The sequence below is a fragment of the Furipterus horrens genome, unplaced genomic scaffold (genome assembly GCF_987537825.1).
Source record: "Furipterus horrens unplaced genomic scaffold, mFurHor1.1.pri manual_scaffold_11, whole genome shotgun sequence".
Lineage (NCBI taxonomy): Eukaryota > Metazoa > Chordata > Mammalia > Chiroptera > Furipteridae > Furipterus > Furipterus horrens.
The window spans coordinates 77,044,805-77,062,369 of NW_028327181.1; the positions used below are offsets into that span (position 1 = coordinate 77,044,805).

Consider the following 17,565-nt stretch of genomic DNA (forward strand, 5'->3'; position numbering starts at 1 on the left):
TGGTTGTCTGTCCCAAGACGCCTTAAGAGGTGGCAACCACCATCAACCTGCGCACTGAAGGTAGGATGTGAGTTCTTGCTCTAACTCAGTTTATCCCTGGAACGAAGTCACTTTAGGCTTCTAGCGGGTACAGTTTCTTTGGAAGTTCAGGTTCTGTTCCGGAGCCCACAGAACAACTTTGGTGCCCTGTAGTTCCCAGTGGAGTCCCTATGTCCCCGACCCAGACACGAGAGCAAGATACACTTGACAGTTTCATGTTTATTTTCAGAAAGTGATGAAGACAAAGAAATATATCCAGACATCACTCTCTTTACAATAAATAGCCACCCCATTCCAAAGAAAATAAAAAAGAAACAAGCGCGCGTACACACATAACCAACCCTCCCCAAGACCTTGCTTCTTGAGACAAGCACCGTTCCCCCCCCACATCCCAGTCCCTCCCTCAGACCTGGCTGTCTCTGAGCGGGTGGGACCTACGCCAGCTGCCCAAAGTCACCTGAGTCCTCTCCCTGACCTTGACTGGCTGACTGTTTAAAATCCATATACCTTTATTTTCAGATCAGGGATTAACACACATGCAAACAAAAATGCTGAAAGTTCCTCTACAGAGGAAGAGACTTGAACCTCCACTTCCTCACCTGAACCCCCCACCCACCCCCCAAAAGAGAGGACGCTTCTTTGTGTCCAAGCAGCACCAGGTAAACGACTGTAGTTAGGGCACAGGAAAGGGAGGGAACACTCCTTTCAGAGTTCACCATGCGCCAAGAAGCAGCCAGTGAACCCCAGAATCCTTTTTGGTCCCCCCCTTTCTCCACCAACTACAAAAGGAGAAGGGTCAGAGGGAGCCGGGGACCGCTCAGTCCTGAGTCTGTTTTCTGTTAGTTGGTGTCCTCTGACCTAACAACACTCTTTCTGTTCCTTTTCACCAGGTCATCTGCTCAGTTGGGAAAATAGTTATAAAACTGGCCTTCAGTGTCCTTATCAAAAGGAGAAGGGGCCCCAGCCGGGGAGGAGCTGTCACCACTGGAAGGATAGGGTGACACACGCCTCCTCTTAGAGTCTCCTTCGCTCAGTCCTGAGTCCCCAGACTCTGGCCGGATGGGGGTGATCTCAGCCCACAGTGAGTTGAAGCTCTGGTCCTCTGGCCGCGCCCCCTCTGAAGCACCAGGACCAGGTTCCATGGGCAGAGTCCGCATGGGGCGGAACCAACTGGACGGACGCATCTTGGGAGGGTACTGGGGGGCCATAGGCCAGCCAGCTCCAGGTGCCAGGACCTCCTGGCCTCTGTAGTAGGACATGGTGGGCCCAGGGGCCGAGGGCAGGAATGCAGGCTTCATGCTGATTGCTCGAAACTCAGCCTCGTAGCTGTGGTCCCGGGGGGCCCCCAGCCAGTAAGGCTGGGGAACCACATCCTTGGCTTGGCTAGGAAGGTCAGGGTAGAAACGGTTGGGAACAGGATACTGGTTGGGTAGGAGTGGAGAGTAATGGTCTCCTCCAAGCAACTGACAGTTGGGTCCAGGCGGGGAGGGAACACTGGTGTCAATAGATGCATATATGCTAAAACAAAAAAAAAGGACGCAAGAAGACAGGGGTCAGGAGCAGTACCAACCACCAATGAGCCTGCCTGTTGCACTTCCCTCCCTAAATCCTTCTTCCCTGGCCCACCCACCCCAGTCTCTCCCATCCATCCTCAGAGCAGAGAGGGAAATGTGCTGAGCACATCTGGGGTCACACTCGGTCTCGGGAGGGGTCAAGATGAGGCCTCTGCAAAGGGTGAGTTGAAACCAGTAACACTTACGACTCAAAGTTCTCCCGGAATCCTTTGGCAAAGGGGTTATTATCAATTTTCAGCTGAGTAATCTAGAGAGGGGAAATAGAGTGTCCTGTATCCTGAGTGTGGGGCTAGGAAACTTCCAAAATCCCTCCCAAGGGAGACTGGGGCCCCACTCTCCCTGTCCCCCCCCCTCCCAGGTTCAGGACCACACTTGGCTGCCAGGGCAGCCCTCACCTCGGCATTCTGGTAGGCCGTCACAGCAATGAACTGGGTTTCTTGGAAAGTAAAGATATGCGTGTTGGAAGCGTTGCAGGCTGCCTCTGGCTCTCCATCATTCACTTCTACAATGTGCAGCCGGGGCTGGTACTTATGGAGGGACTGGAGTACAATCATCTGAGAGAGAGCAGGAAGATTGTGGGGGTGGGGAGGAGGATCCCCCAACCCTAAGGTCATGAGGTCCAATCCCCTGCCCTGCCACCATGTAACTTCTCCCAGGCCTTCCAACTCCAGTTTCCAGCTCCTTGGAGGCACCGGTTCTACCCTTTTGCTTCATTTCTTATCCCCAGTTGTCTACTGTGACCAACGTATTAGCACAAATGGGGTTGTTCAGGGCAACCATTCCCCGCGACCCCAGGTACCAACTCTATGCCCAGCATGGCACCCAAGCGACGGCAGCCCGGGATTTGGTGGAGAAACCCCCAGACTGGCTTGGCCTGTGTCAGCCTGATTGTGGCACCCTGTCTGCCCTGAGATTCAGCTTCTTCCAATCTCATCTCCCCCTCAAGGTGGGTGGGAAAAAACAGTCAGAGAGGAAGAAAGTGACTCCTACAAACAGTATCAGCTTGCAGGATACCCCTGTAGCCTCCCGTCCAGAAGGTGGGGGCGGGGCTTGTCCTTGGGGAGGAGTTCCCACCTGAGTCGCATTGTTGGTGGCCCCTTTGTTGTTGGTGAGCTTTAGTTTCCCGAATGAAACTTCCTGGCGCATCCAGTGGGCTCCAGTGTTAGGGGAATCTGGGTGGACGTACAGGCGGTTTCCTGTGGATAGTTAACCTATTTGGCATGCAGCCCCCAGTGCCAGACCCACAGTGATGCGGGCCATCTTTGTCTGTTCTCAAAGGGATGTCAAAAAAGGATGCAAGGGGACGACCGGTGGAGGCAGGGAAAGGGGAAGTGTGGGCAGAGGATAGAGCAGAAGACAGGCCAGAGCAAAGCAGAAAAGTGATAACAAACAGAACGGAAGCAAGAAGTGGGAGAGGATGAAGCGGGATAAGATGGGGTGGAGCGCGATGGGGAATTAAATCCTAGGTGTCGGGTGCAGGGGCTTTGGGGAGGGGTTCCTCCTGGATCCACTAGGGGGCGCCCAGTCTTGGAGAAAGAGTGCCCACTCCTCCCGAACGCGGCGCATACCTGGCATGCTGCCCTCGGCCTTTCCACACTGCACCCACTTGCCGCTCTGATACCGCCAGTGGTGCTGGTCCACCAAGACCACGTCCACGAACATCCGGTAATGGCTGGTGGGCTCCAACCCAGCCACAGTAAATGACAGGAATGGAAACATCCGTCTGGGGAGAACAAAGAGACCAACCAGTATGCATCAGCCCCCCATCCCTGGGACAGCCACACCTTGTGCAAAGGCCATTCATTAGCCGTGTGCTGGAGTCGGCTGCCACTCCTCATGAGAGCCAACTGAACATGTTCAGAAAGTTTGCCAGCCATCTGTTAAACAGCCATAATTAAAAATTAAGTTATATGTACTCACAATGAAATATATTATAAAACAAAGGCAATAAAAACTCAAAAATCATCACTTTTCAAATCTTTTACTACCTCTTCCTATTATCTCTGCTGTTGAGACTATTTGCACCTACTGTATCTGTGTGTAGAAATACTAGATAATGTGTACTACTCCATGACTCTTCCCAATTCCGCGTTGAGTAATATCATATGGGTAGCTTAAAATCAGCCATCGTATGAGTATTTATATCATGGAAATCAGCAAACACTATGAATCTGAGCTTTAAAAAATGCTTTTCTTTCAGAGGGTCAGTTGCTAGACATTAGCTGCACACCATTATCTGTAAACTTAGTTTGCTTCCTAGCAGGGACCAAAGCCTCAAGCCAGTCCCCCACAGGCAGTTACTAGTAGGTCCTCAAGCCACAGTACCCCAAGCTCTGATCTGGCCTCAGTCTGGCATCCATTCTCTCCACTGTGGCTCTCGCAGTGCTAGCACCCTCCTACACTCATGGTGCTCGTCCACAGGCTCTCCCCGTCCCATTATTCTGGGCATGATGTCTGTGGTATGGCCTGCCCAGGCCTGGGCCTTCAGAGAAGCAGCTAAAGTCCTAGGTGGGGCTTTCCATTTACCTAGAAGAGGACTCTATAAAGCACAGTCCTCATGCTCGAAGTCCTGGTTCCCAGGGAAAGTGGAGGAAGTTGGTGTTGGGATGGTGCATTATTGTGCCTAAGTAATAAATTCAGAGAAAGGAGCACTCCCATACCACAACCATCTCCACCACCTTCACCATCACCACCCCCATTACCACCATCCTTACAACCATCACCACCAATATCACTATAACTGTCACCTCCATATCACCACAGCATCACCTCCATATCATCACCATTACAATTATCCCCTCCACCATTACCATCATTACCATCCCAATCACCACCATCACTACAACCACCACCTTCGTCATAGCCACAACCATCATTTCCATCTCTGTCATGAAGTATCTGACCCACCACCACCACCATCACCACAGCCAACACCTCACCATCACCATCATCACTACAACCAGCACCTCAACCATTACCACTGCCATCATCACCATCACTACAACCAGCACCTCTACCATCAACTCCACTATCAGCATCTACAGTTACCACCTCCACCATCACACCTTTACTACAACCACCACCTCTACCAGCACCAGTGCCATCATCATCTCCAATGATTCACCCTTTCTCTTCTAACACAGGCAGCAAGAACAGAGTTTTCAGGATGTCAGAGTTACCCTCACCAGAATTACTTTTCATTCCCATACACTTCTCTCCTCTTCCTACAAGAAGTACCCTTGGATCGGAAGAAAGGCCCTGATCCATGAGTCATGAAACCTAGGGCAAAGAGAATTCCAGGGCCCTAGGAACACTATTGGGTGGATCCTAGTCCCCAGAGGATCCCAGAGAAATAACCTTAATAACCCTGGGAGATCTCCCAGGAGGGCATTATCACATTCCTGTCTTCTTCAGACTACCCTGATCTGAGATTGAGAGACTTACTGGCCTTATGATCTTGGATAAGTTAATTGTCAAATCAAACCTCAGTTTCTTCACCTGGAAATGGAGATCATGACTCCTGTCCATCTTTTCTCTGACAGTTGTTAAGACGTTCAAAAGATGTGAAACTCAGCTCACACTCTCCCTTCCCACTCCCATCCCACCTTCTTCCAGGCCCAGAGTTGTCAAAGCCCTCTGGCCAGGCTGAAGGACCCTGAGCAAGAGTCCAGAGTTCAAGGTCCGGGCCCTGGGTCCCAGGGATTCGGCAGGCCAGTCAACTTGAGAAATTAAAGGTTAGAAATGAGGCCTTGAGCAATCGAATGTAGGAGAATAGTTTCAACCCATTCCTACCACCAGCACATTCTATGACAGTGGTCAGGCCACTCCCATGTTTCTTATATGGTCACTAGTTCCTATCCAAGCTCGTGGGGCTAAAGGGAGAGAAGAAAACATATTCATTGAGCCTCTACTTACGTCACAGCCAGTTCATGGAGATATAAAACATTATTTCCCATTTTATAGTTGAAGAAAACGAGGCTTGAAGAGGTTTTGTGACAGCTCCATGGTGGGAAGGCATAGCATAGACTGTGGTCGCCATCCCTCCATCTCATTTATCACTAGTAGAGGGAAATGGAGGACACACAGGAAGAGGACGGGCAAAAAGGAGAGGAGAAGGGAGGTCTCAATTTCACCCTAAAAGTCTAGAATCACCACCAGCTGGAATCCCAAAATAGCCTCAGATTGACATGACACTTTGCTGGGAGGGAACAGGGAGCAAAGATAGGTCGGGTGCCAAACTGAGACCCCCCAAAAGACCACTGACCATTCTGTTCTCAGAGGACAAGCTCCAAGACCCCAAACTCCTCCAATGCCCCTAAAGACCACCCTACCTTGAAATATTTGCAGGGTCATTGTATCCCTCCCCCATTCCGAACAGCTCTGACATGCTCCAATTCAGTGCCATTAAGCACAAATTCAAAGAAGATGGTTTTTGTCAGTCATGTTGGCAAAGTGTTTTAAAATCAGTAATATCTATGTAATGCTAATGAGCCTGTGTGGAAATACGTCTTCTCATATGCTACTGGTAGGGGTGTAAATGGGTAGCACCTTTTAGAAGGGTTCTCTGGCCATGCCTTGTATCCATCAAAAGGAAAAATGTACTCCATGATAAAGGGGTCTCCTCCTCCCACCAACCTCAGACCCACTTCATAGAAATCAGCCAGTCATTAGCAAACGGCCAAACAGAAAGCAAAGCTGTTTTCACCCGCCCTAAGAGAAACGAAGCCAGTCAGCACAAATTAAAGCAGCCTTAAAGCTAAAAATATTTTTGAAGGATTTATAAAGTTCTTGGAATTGGGAATATAGAGGAGGGAAAACCGCAGTGACTGTGAGGCCAGTGATGGAGGACTGTGCGGGACCGAGATTGTTTCATCAACCCCTAACGTCCCACATACGTCCACAGATGCAAAATGAGCTGCTTAACAACAGACCTACCCAAAGTTACCTTAATCATAATAATCAACTAATCACACCCAGAAAGTGGGGATTACCAGCAATTAATGTACACACACACAGGCACCAGCCTCTCTCTTCCTCTACTGAGAATGTCTACCGTCAACTATTACATGCTCGCCAATACATTCATAGCACAAATGCAGTGCTTCACAGAAACACAAAACAATTCTGGCACCCCATAGCTCCACAAACACACAGAATCGAACATCAAAGTCTCCAGCCTAGCCAGTCCATCAGTTTGTCCTCAATTTTCCCCTCCCAGTTCCATCTGAGCTGCCTGGATGAGCCTCTGACCCTGGAATCACCACCTGCTCCCCACCAGGTTCCTGCCCATGGAGAAGAGCATGACTGTGTCACTGGTCTATACTGAGGGGTGGGTCTAGGGTGGGAGGGAGAGGAAGGGATCTGGGAGCAAGTGAGTCAGCGCAACGCAAAAGGCTGTTGGGCTGTGGGTGGGCCTGGGCTGGAAGGATTTTTCATAAAGGAAGAAGGCCGTGGGTGATGTGGTGGTGCTGGCAGGTCACTGGAACCCACAGAGGGACAGGCTAGCCTGCCAAAGCAAGAGGACAGAAAGGGACCTCTTCTTTGAGCCCAACTCTTCTTTTTCAGAAGTCAGTAGCAGAAGAAAATGGCTGCTAACTTCCTAGATATGGGATGATTCAGGGCTGGTGGGACTGAATTGGGGGTGGTGTGGCCGCTGACCCTTCCACCCCACTTTGGGGTCCCTGAGGCCTGATTCAAAGGGAGGTATTAAAGGAAATGGTGAGAGGCCACTGCCCTCTTCCAACAGGGAGCCTGCAGTGTTCGAAGAAGTTCCTCTAGGTGGATCAAGAGCATGAGGATTGTAAAACACACACACACACACACACGCGCAGACACACACAGAGGAAACAATGAAGGACATTTGACAAAATTTAGGCATTTCTTTTCAGGTTTGTTAATGGTATTGCAGTTATCTTTTTTAAAGTCATTTTTAGAGGTGCATAAAAAACATGTAATAATAAAATAATATTGTGTCTAAGATTTACTTAGTAATTCTTTACATTATCACTAATATAGTTGCAGACCAGAGGGGTAGAAGTGAAGTGAGTGAAGGCAGAGAAGAAACAAGATTGGACCGGTGTTGACAACTGTTGAAGCTGGTATGGGTAGATGGAGGTCCGGTACATTTTCCTCTTCATCTACAGTTGCCCTTTTAACAACACAGGGGTTAGGGGCACCAATCCCAATGCAGTCACAAATTTTCTTATGACTTTTGACTCCACCAAAACTAAATGACTAATAGCCTACTGTTGACCAGTAACCAAAGCCTAACAGATAACATAAATAGTCTGTTAACACATATATACTATAACCTTATAATAAAGTAAGCTAGAGAAAAGAAAGTGTTACTAAGAAAATCATAGGGACGAGTTAATGCATTTACAGTATTTATTGAAAAAAATAGGCATATAAGTAGACGCGCTCAGTTCAAACCTGCATTGTTCGAGGGTCAATTGTACTGAAATTTTTCATAATGAAAAGACGTGTGGCCTGAGGGAGGTGGGGTGGGGGCTGGGTGGAGGTGGGCAAAGGGGAAAATGTGGGGATAACTACAATAGCATGTATGATTAAAAATATAGGAAAAAAGAGATAAATGTATGGATCTAAAAACGGACAACAAAAGGGTCGAGAATTATTCAGCAAGAACATGAAAGAAAGAAGGAGGCTGTAAGGGCAGAGATGGGGACCCACGCTCAGAAATGCAGACTCGCAGCTGGCCCAGCACCCCTCGGGGTCCTGCAATTCTGGCTGATGCTCTGTCCACCCCATCTGTCAAGACTGGAGGGGCCGAGTCCTGGCAGCGGCTGTGGGGAGACCCAGGCCAGGCCCCAGGGTGAAGAGGCTTCCTGACCACACAACAGGGTGGAGGCCCAAGTTCAGGTCTCTGTGTGACTGAATGTAAGTCACTTACTAACCCTGCGCCTCAGTGCCCTCAGCTGTATATATAATGGGGGGGATCACTTGACCTACCTAGCGCACAGAGAAATAATGGAAGTGAAAGCATTCTGAATGCATCAGGGCCTTCGGACAGTGTGGGTATGTTTTTACTCCTGGGCATGGGAGAAACCCAGGCAGATACCACCTGGGTTCTGGTGCCTGTTCTGCCAGGGACGGGTGTGCTGTGTAAACTCAGAAGCCTCTTACTGTCTCTGGGCCTTGTCTGTGCAGAGAGGGGACTGGACAAGATCTTCTGGGTCCCCTGCAATCCAGACACGATGGGATTAGAAACCTGAGTTTTGCCTGGGCATACCCAGAAAGGCTAGGGTTGGGTGAGCAGAAAGGAATTATCAGAAGGCTTAGGAGATGAGGGTCATGCCATTGAAGAAAATGCCAACTTTCCTGTGTCCATCCTCGGAGAAAGAGGAACAGCTCAGCAACTTGAGCCAGTTGTGGCTGGTGGATAGGTCCCTCAATCCCAGGCCACCCCACAGAAATCATCAGGAGGGAAGAATGTCTCAGCAATGCCCAGACTGAATGCCAACTCCCAGGTCCAGTATGGCCTCTCCCCTTGTACTCCCCAAGCACCATACTTGGTATACACTCTTGAACACATGCCAGGTCCACTGATGACACAGCCCCTCCACAGACAGGACCTTGTTGGTCTCCTGCCCACACGAGCACCCTGGGAAAGGTGGGTGCACACTCACACATGTCAGACACAGGCAGGGACTGCTTAGAGTCGTGCTTACTAAACAAATACCACACAAGCCGTGAGTTTCTCTTTCTTTCCCCACCCAAGAGGCTCTCTCCGGAAGCAGCGCCCTCAGTTCCAAATCCTACCTCACATGAACTGAGCCCAGGGGGACCTAAACTATGGGTTCTGCAGGCTGGACCAGTGACTATGTGGACAGGCTTTCAGGGGACAGACTTCAAAGGGTACAGACTATGGGACTGGCTGCCAGCTGGGACCAAAGGTTTGCTTCACCTGCTCCGGCCCATGTGCATTTGTGCCCTCCAGCAGGAGCCTGTTCCTGGGAGGGATCTGTGCCCCCCATACGCTTTACCAACCCCCAAACCACACACACACTCACACGCACTAGACATATGATCTCAAAGTACTACCGGAAAGGAAACTTGGCGACTGTGCCTCCATGTCACCAAATCCTAGTCTTACCACCCCACCCAAAGCTGACCTGTGAACAGCAGCAGCAAAGGGGCTAGCTGAGGTGGGCACCAGGGGCCGAGGAAGGTGAGGGCTGGGTTAGTGCCCTCTGCCCTCTCCCTCTATTTCCACACGCACAAGGGCAAAGAGGTACCCTGCCCGGTCAGACCCACAACACTAGCTCCCACTCTGCCTACTGCCACCTCGACTCAGGCGGAGAGCAGGCCACACACCGAATCTGGGTGAACCCCTAAACACCACCCCCTAAACCAAGGTAACTCTCATTGCACCCACTCTCATCTATCCCCCTTTTGAGTTCTGCTTGTTGCTGTAATCTCCCGGGAATAAACAAACCCAGAACTTTTCATTACCAGCCCTTCTCCATCCCTCCAAAGCCTAAACCAAAACAATGAGGGCTACAGAGACACTAGCAATATCTAGACAGAAAAAGAGAGAAAGGAAAAAAAAAAAAAAAAACACAAACACGCGTCCGAGTTCCGGGCGGCGGGACCGAGGCGAACCGGTAGGCGCTGCGGCGCGCACCTCACTTACCGTCCCTGCTTGGTGATGATCATCTCCGTCTGGTGCTGACTGAACTTGGACCACAACAGGTGGTTGTTAAGTGCGACTCTCAGCTTCCCGGACACCTCCAGCCCGGCCGGCAGCGCATAGTCCTCGCGCGGTCCCAGGAAGAGTCCGGCGCGCGGGTCCGGGGCCGCGTAGCCGTCCCCGGGCTGGTAGCCCTCGGCACCCGGCGTCGGAGGGAAGGGCTCGCCGGGCCCGGGAAAGCCAGCGGCCTGGGGTCGGGGCGGGTAGGCGTAGGCTCCAAGGAAGCGACCCGGCGGGGCGGGCACCAGGGCGCCCCCGGAGTAGGGTGCCCCCAGGCTGGCGCCCCCGCGGCGCTCGGCCACGTCCTGCAAGCCAGGTTCGGGATAGAAATAGCGGTTCTGCGGGTCAGCGCCCGGCGCCTGACCCTCATCGCTCGCCGGCATCGGCTCGGTGCCCGTCAGCATGTCTCCGCAGCCCGGCTCCACGATGCCCATACGGGGCGGGCGGGCACCTTCCCGCGGTCGTCGAGGGCCGGCCCCCTCCGCGCGGGGGCGTCCCAGAGGGTTTGGGGCTGGGGGGAGGGAGGGGGCCCCGGGGGCGGGCGCCCCACCGGAACCCGGGCTCGGACGCCTGGGTCCTGCGCCCGTGTTTGGCGGGCGCGCGGCAGCTCCCGGTCTCCCTCCCCAGCGGGCCACTGTCACTAGCACCGCGGCGCCTTTGCTGTGGCTTTATGAAGCTCTGTGGATCCCCCATACACCCGCCACCTCGGCCCCGCCCCGCCTCACCCCGCCCCCTCGTGGCAAACTCGATGCGGGTGGCTAGGACTGGAAGGCCCCCATGGTGTAGATGAGCGAGTCCTCAGCGCACCGCATTCGCTCTTAAAAGACTTTGCCTTCTGGGAGAGTTATTCCCTCTACCTGAAACTCCAGCCTATTCCTCTTCTCTGGACCCTTGTGGAAATTCCAACCACATTCGAAGGCTCAGCTCAAAGGTTCCCTCCTATGGGAAGCCTTCGGGGATGGCTCAGAGGGGACTCAACGGGCCTTCTTGTAGGCTCAGGGCCACTTCGACCATAAACTTTCAACAGATTTTCATGGATGCCCACTGTGTCCACTGTGAACCCCACATGGGGCTCATGCTAAGTGGCTTTGCATGAAGCGTTTGCGCCCTTTCTCCCAGCCAGAGGCCCAGGTGGGCTGTGTCAGCTGCATCCTGTTCCTTGAGGCCCATGGCAGACCTGGAACCCTGTTCCTTGGGGAATACATCTGACAACAGCCTCAGGTTTGCAGGACCCTGGGCCAGGCTGGGCCCAGAAGAGCTGCCTCACCTGAGCATGGCACCAGGGACTCTAGAAGGGCACTCTGAGTAGCACTGGGTTGCCCGTGCTCAGTCTCAGGATTGGTTTTGCCTGTCTGTCACTGAGGTGTGTGTGCCTTGGGCAAACCACTTTCCTTGCCTGAAAGTTAGCCTCAAGTGCTTCATTTGTAGGCTGGGAAAAGCTGATCTACTTTTCAGAGGGGCTGTGAACCCTTCATGAGAGGGAGTACCCATGCAGCACCTTCCAGCCTATTATTATACCTACATGGAAAACCTACTTTGAACAGATTCAGAAACAGGCTGACAGGAAGGAAACCTACCACATGTTCTGAAGGGCTGCTCAGGTGATAGGACCATGGCTTTTCTGTCTGTTTTTCCTTGTCTCTTGACTAACAGAGTTATATTCCTTTATGATGAAAACTACCCCCCACACACAAACACACAACTTAAAATAGCATCATTGGGAGTTTTCCTGTATATAAAGATAAAACACACTTATATAGAAAACTTAAGTAGTAACAGTAAAATCAGGACTGTATAAATCATCCCAAATTTAGGATTAACATTTTGGTGACCACCCTTGGAGATGTTACTCTACACACAGCCTCTCTGCCTCTGTCTTGTGTATGTGCACACACGCACACAGACACAAAAATACGTAATTTTATATAAACACCACACGTGCTGCTCTGGCACATGTTTTTCTTTTTCACTCAGCAAGGTGTCAATGGAATTTTTTGCATGTCAATATATAGATAAAGATTTACATTTTAAAAGAGTGTTTTGCAAAATTCTTTCATCTGATAAAGGCTAACCTTTCCTCTCCCCCGCCTCCCCAGCCCTCTTTGATTCTCTCCTGGGGGCTAGCCCCAGCTTTACATCTCTGTCTCAGCCCAACAGGGCTTCACCCTTAGGCGTCCATGGGGACTCTCTGCTCCCAACTAGAGCTGAACCAAGAGGCAGGCTGGCAGGAGAAGGCAAAGCTGGGGACCTCAGGGGGCGGGCATGACCCAGGGAGCGTGGGGGGAGAAAGAATCAATAAGTCCCCTGAGGATGGAGGCCAGATACACCGCACCAAAACCCCTTTACCTGTCATTTCCCCAAGCCTTAAGGAAGGCAGAGGTTTCTGCCTGCTGTTCCAAGTGGGGTAGCATTGCTTGAAAGAGAGGGTGACCTTGGGATCCTTGGCTACCTTTTGGGAAACATGCGAGATTTTAGTAAGTCTTTGCTGAATGACTGTCCCCAGGAGACATGAATGCTGACATCTCTTGCTGGGGCGGGGGTGGGGTGGCTTTTGCTAAGTGCTTGGTTGTGAAAGGCCAATTGGAATCTTGTTCCTCCCTTGCTCTCCCTCTCCTCTTTCCCACACTAATCCTCAGGTCAGGCGATCCATCCCACTGCCTCTGAACAGGATGATGCTGAGCTCCCACCCAACTTTCTGGGAAAGGAGGGATCTGGAGTCTCAGAATCAGGTGGACCTGAGGACACGTGCCTGGAGGAAGAGGGTGGATGGGGGTGGTCTCTCTATAAACTGATGGACTGATAGAGGGTCTTACAAACTGGCTCATCAATCCCAGATTCCTCACCACCCCCCTCCCAGTTCTTCCACCCAAAAAAGAAAGTGCTCGTGAAAAGCGGGGGCTGAGAAGCCCTGGTGTTACCACTGCCAGTCTCGCTCCTCTGCCAGCTTGGGTGAGAAGAGGAACCCTGGCAGTGACACCTCCTCCTCCTCTTGCTACCTCGCCTCTTCCCAGGCCCCAGAGCTGGAGTGGCAGGAATGAGGAGCAGATGAGCCCCGCTGGGATCACCTTACTTCCCTCTCACTGCTCCTCCCAGGTCCTCTCTCATCCCACCAACCCACTGAGCATCCAGAAGGCAGGCTGGCCCAGGTGGGGTGGGGGCAAAGACACACAGGTTGTGCGTCCAGGGTGGGAGAGTCACAGCGTTCAGCAAACATTAAGTGTCATGAGACAGGTAGACAGTAAACATGGGAGCCTGAATGATTTACCAAACTCACAGACTGCATGTCAGTGGCAGAACCATATAAGGACCCGGTTTCCTGAGCCAATGTTCTGCCCACAAGAAGGTCTGCCTTCCCATTTTGAGGAAGAACAGTAATACTAAATGAAAAGCCATGTGACCACATTAGAAAAGGTTTGGAACCCACCAGCCTGGACATCGGATTTCTTCACCCTGTTGTCTTTTGTTTTTCAAGGCTTCTTTTCAAGACGGTTTCCATCAAAAAACAAAATGAGGAAGGCTCCTCTGATGTCACAGAGTACTGTCACACCTGTGGGATGCAGACTGTGTCAGGAAGCTGGAGACTGTGATTCTCAGGCCTGCGTCTGGTCCCCAGAACCTGTGCCTTTAAGGACTCCAGGTGTCACACATCCCACACTCTCAGGCCCGCTCCCACTATGCTCTTCCTCCTCCAAGTCATGTCACATGATAAGAAAGTCAGTGCGCCCTAATCTTGCCTGCTGTGCGCTCCTCGGTGTGGTGAAGGTTTCCTGTCTGAGGAAGGTTCTTATAGGCATCAGGAAGACTTTCTTTTTCTTTTTTTAAAAAAGATTTTATTTATTTATTTTTAGAGAGAGGGGAAGGGAGGGAAAGAGAGGGTGAGAAACATCAATGTGTGGTTGCCTCTTTCACACCTCAACTGGGAATCTGGCCTGCAACCCAGGCATTTGCCCTGACTGGGAATTGAACCCGTGACCCTTTGGTTCGCAGGCCCAGCCAGGGCAAGAAGACTTTCTTATGTAAGCTCCTGGACCAGAGATTAGATTCCTCACCCCAGAATCTAACAGCCACCTGGGTTCCCTCCTTAAAAATGTTTGGAGTGATGAGCTCCCACATGGACCAGGAGGCTCTTAGGGCTGATTTTGCAAGGTGTGGGGAAGGCTGAGCAGCAACTACATGGGGGAAGGGACGGCTGTTAGTGGAGACTTGGCACAGGGGCACCAGCACCCAGGATGTCTGCCTTCTACCCTGCTGGGCACAGCCTGAGAGGCTGGAGGAGGGTAAATGAAGGAGAGATGGGGGCAGCGTGTTGGGGGTGAGCCAGGAAAAGAAAGAGAGCACAGTGAGAGGCCTGGGCTGTGTATCTGAAAGAGAAATTTAGAGGTGGAGAGGGACAAGGACCACAAAATCAGAAACCCAGAATGTGACTCAGTGAGAAAGTCTCAGGTCAAGCAAGAGGGGAGAGAAAAAGAGAGGGAGTTGAGCCAGATAGAGAGTGGTCTACAGACGCCACCAGGATACTTGTCAGCCCTGTGGGGACTGGAGGCTGAGGCAGAGGGAAACAGGGTGGCGGGCTTGCCACACCAATACCAACCCTCCCTGGCTGTGTGGCCTGTCCAAGTATCTTAACTTCTCTGGTTTCCGTGTCAGTAAATGGAACTAAAAGACCTCTGTCAGGATGAACCGGGTCTCACGGGAGGTGAGGAAGAGTAAAGGCAGAGGGGTTCTGCTGGGAGGTAGGAGCACAGCAGAGGAACGGGCTGTACTGAACTGCCTCCTCTTTCCTGTCCTCTTAGCTGCCTGCATCTTCCCATTCCTCCCCGTGGTAACTATCCATCGGTCCCCACAAAGTGTCCTTCAAATCCACCTTCCAGCCTCTGCAAAGGACCTTGGGCCAGAAAGAAACCTCCTTGTAAGACCTCCCCTTCTGAGGCCCACACACCATTCTTGCAGATTCAGGTACTGAGGGCTGGGATGGGTCTGGCCCTGGGGACTCTGGGATCACAGAGGTAAATTAGGTTTAGCCTGTGCCCCCAAAGAGCTCCTAGCAAGGTGACCACAAGGGCTGGGTTTCTGAAGCCCCACAGACCGTTTGCCTCTGAGCCAACTCACCCCTCAGGTGTGGACTTGCAACACACCGGTCTGTGCAGGTGCATCACCCAAGTGCACACACACGCACCCAGCACAGAGTTATGCCAGACAACCCACTGTGATCCACACCCACTTCTCTTGTCCCACATCCAGTCTCCCTGAGATCCTCAGGCATCTGCCTGGCTCACCCCCACCCGCCTTGAACTCCCTCCCCCTCTGGGTCCAGACTGCCAGTCCTTCAGAGAGCATGGCCGGAACCATCGGATTAACAGCCAGGGAGGGCAGAAGGGGAGTGACAGGCACCTGTAGAATCCCCTCCCCCCATGACAGCTGCAGGAGTTCCGAGTCCCCAACACCCAGCACCAGGTGGTCAGTGTGGGCTCCTCTCAAGGTCAAGGACTCTGGGTTCTCCCCTCCCAGCTGGCTCACCCTTCTCCACCCCACACACCCCTCAAGGCTGGGCAGTCCTTAACCTTTGGCTCCAGGCCATGCCTGGGTCCTTCTGTGTTTCTTTCAATCCTTCTCCCTGGGTGGGCATCCTATCTCCCTACCTCGATCCTCTCGGAATCCTCTCCTCTCTCTTGTCTCGAGCCACTGTCACCCAGGCCCCAGCTCTTCACACAAGACCCACACCCCGCACACACCCACACTCATGCAGCACCCCACCCCTGCGCTGCTCCCTGGCTAGGGTTCCTGCACCCTCCTGAAGCAAGACTAAGATGTTGGGCACTTGAGCACCTCTGCAATTATGGGGCAAGCCAGGTTAGGGACAGGCAAACTGGAGCTTCAGGGAGGCCCTGGGGAGAGGCTGTGTGTCCCCCACCCCCCTTCCTGGGGAATCTCAGTAGACAGGCCCTTAATCTCAGGCAGGAAGCAGGGTCGGGTTACCAGGAGAGGGGGTAGGGGGAATACCCAGGGCTTTGGGTACAGGGATCTGGGAGGCGGGGGAGCAGAGTGGGATACCAGCCCAGGGGTTAACCCCTTCACAGCCAGGCTCTTCCCTGCTCCCCATCTTCTGTTGTTCTTGGTGGCAGCACAACGCCCTGGCACAGTCAGGCTCTGCCAGGCCAGGCATCCCATGTAAGGCTACTCCATGTGGCCTTTGGCCAGAGGACAGCAAAATAACCCCAGCTTGGCACCCTCTCTCTCCAAGGCCCTCTCCTGGCTCCCTGTGAGCCACGTGTACCCTGTTTGCCCCATGACTGACTCAGAACTTCTGAGTCTGTTTCTCCGCTGTGTTTGTCTTTTCCTGTGTCTCTCCGGGACCCTACGTTTCTGCCTGCACCACTGTGCCTTGTTTGCATCCACCTCTGTCTGTGGGATCTGTAGTGTCTGCCTGCTTGTCCTCAGTGTAGCTTCTGCACCTGTCCTTCTGAGTCTGTCCGTCTGCTTTTGCTGGAGCTCTGAGTCTACTTACGTGTCTATATCTCCACTTCTCTATCAGTGTCTTCAGTGTGCCTGCTGCATGTCTGTCTGCCTGTTTGTCTGGGACTGGGCCTCCATCTGTGAGTCTGTCCTGGGCCTGTCTGCCTCTGGTCTGAGGCCCTTTGGCTTGTCCATCTGGTTAACAGTGTAGGGTGGGGACAAGATGGGGACAGACTTATGGACTGGACCAGGGATGGATGAAAGGAGGGGCAGGGGACACAGGCAGTAGTGGGGGGAAGTGATGAAGGGACAAATCCCATTCTTAAATGGTGCCTGAAGCAAGCTGGACAGCCTTGAAATACTACGAGGAAGTTCTGTCAGGCCAGTGGGCAGGGGAGAGAGGGACTTGGCAGAGAACACACCTATTCAGGGGAAGGGGCAGAGTTGCACAGTAACAGATGTCCAATGGGGAGGACCCAGAAGCAAATGGAAAGACAGACAGGGAGCTCTGGGTCCTGATCCTGACTCCACCACTAGCCCCTGACAATCCTGGGCTAGGTGCTTTCCCTCTCTGTGCCTTAGTTTTGTGCTCCGTAAAATGGGACAGTCAGCAGACACCATCCTCTAGAGTTCTGTGAGAGCAGGTAGAGGGTGGGGCAGGAGACTTCCTAAAACCCAGGGCAAGAGACTGGTTGCTCCCTTCTGTCCCTTGAGGAGTATCCCAAAGTCCATTCCAGTACCAACATCCTCTGTGTCTGAGATCCAGCAAGGAGCATCACAGAGGGAAAA

At 52.3% G+C, this 17,565-nt stretch overlaps 1 protein-coding gene across 1 annotated transcript; it reads right to left on the reverse strand.

The window, feature by feature from the left end:
* Positions 1–243: 243 nt before the first annotated feature.
* Positions 244–10,837, reverse strand: TBX21 (T-box transcription factor 21). The gene is made up of 6 exons (XM_090291169.1): positions 10,267–10,837; positions 3,182–3,336; positions 2,688–2,809; positions 2,009–2,167; positions 1,799–1,860; positions 244–1,557 (listed from the first exon to the last, which is right to left on the reverse strand). Exons 1-6 carry the CDS (start codon positions 10,755–10,757, stop codon positions 939–941), a joined length of 1,608 nt encoding a protein of 535 aa, XP_090147295.1. The 5' UTR covers positions 10,758–10,837; the 3' UTR covers positions 244–938.
* Between the last annotated feature and the right edge of the window lie 6,728 nt (positions 10,838–17,565).

Coding starts and splice junctions, on each gene's coding strand:
- TBX21 (XM_090291169.1), bottom strand. CDS start 10,757: ATGGGCATCGTGGAGCCGGGCTGCGGAGACATGCTGACGGGCACCGAG. Junction 2,810..3,181: donor GGCCGAGGGCAGCATGCCAG/GTATGCGCCGCG, acceptor AACTATCCACAG/GAAACCGCCTGTACGTCCAC. Junction 1,558..1,798: donor TTCCGGGAGAACTTTGAGTC/GTAAGTGTTACT, acceptor TTTTTGTTTTAG/CATATATGCATCTATTGACA.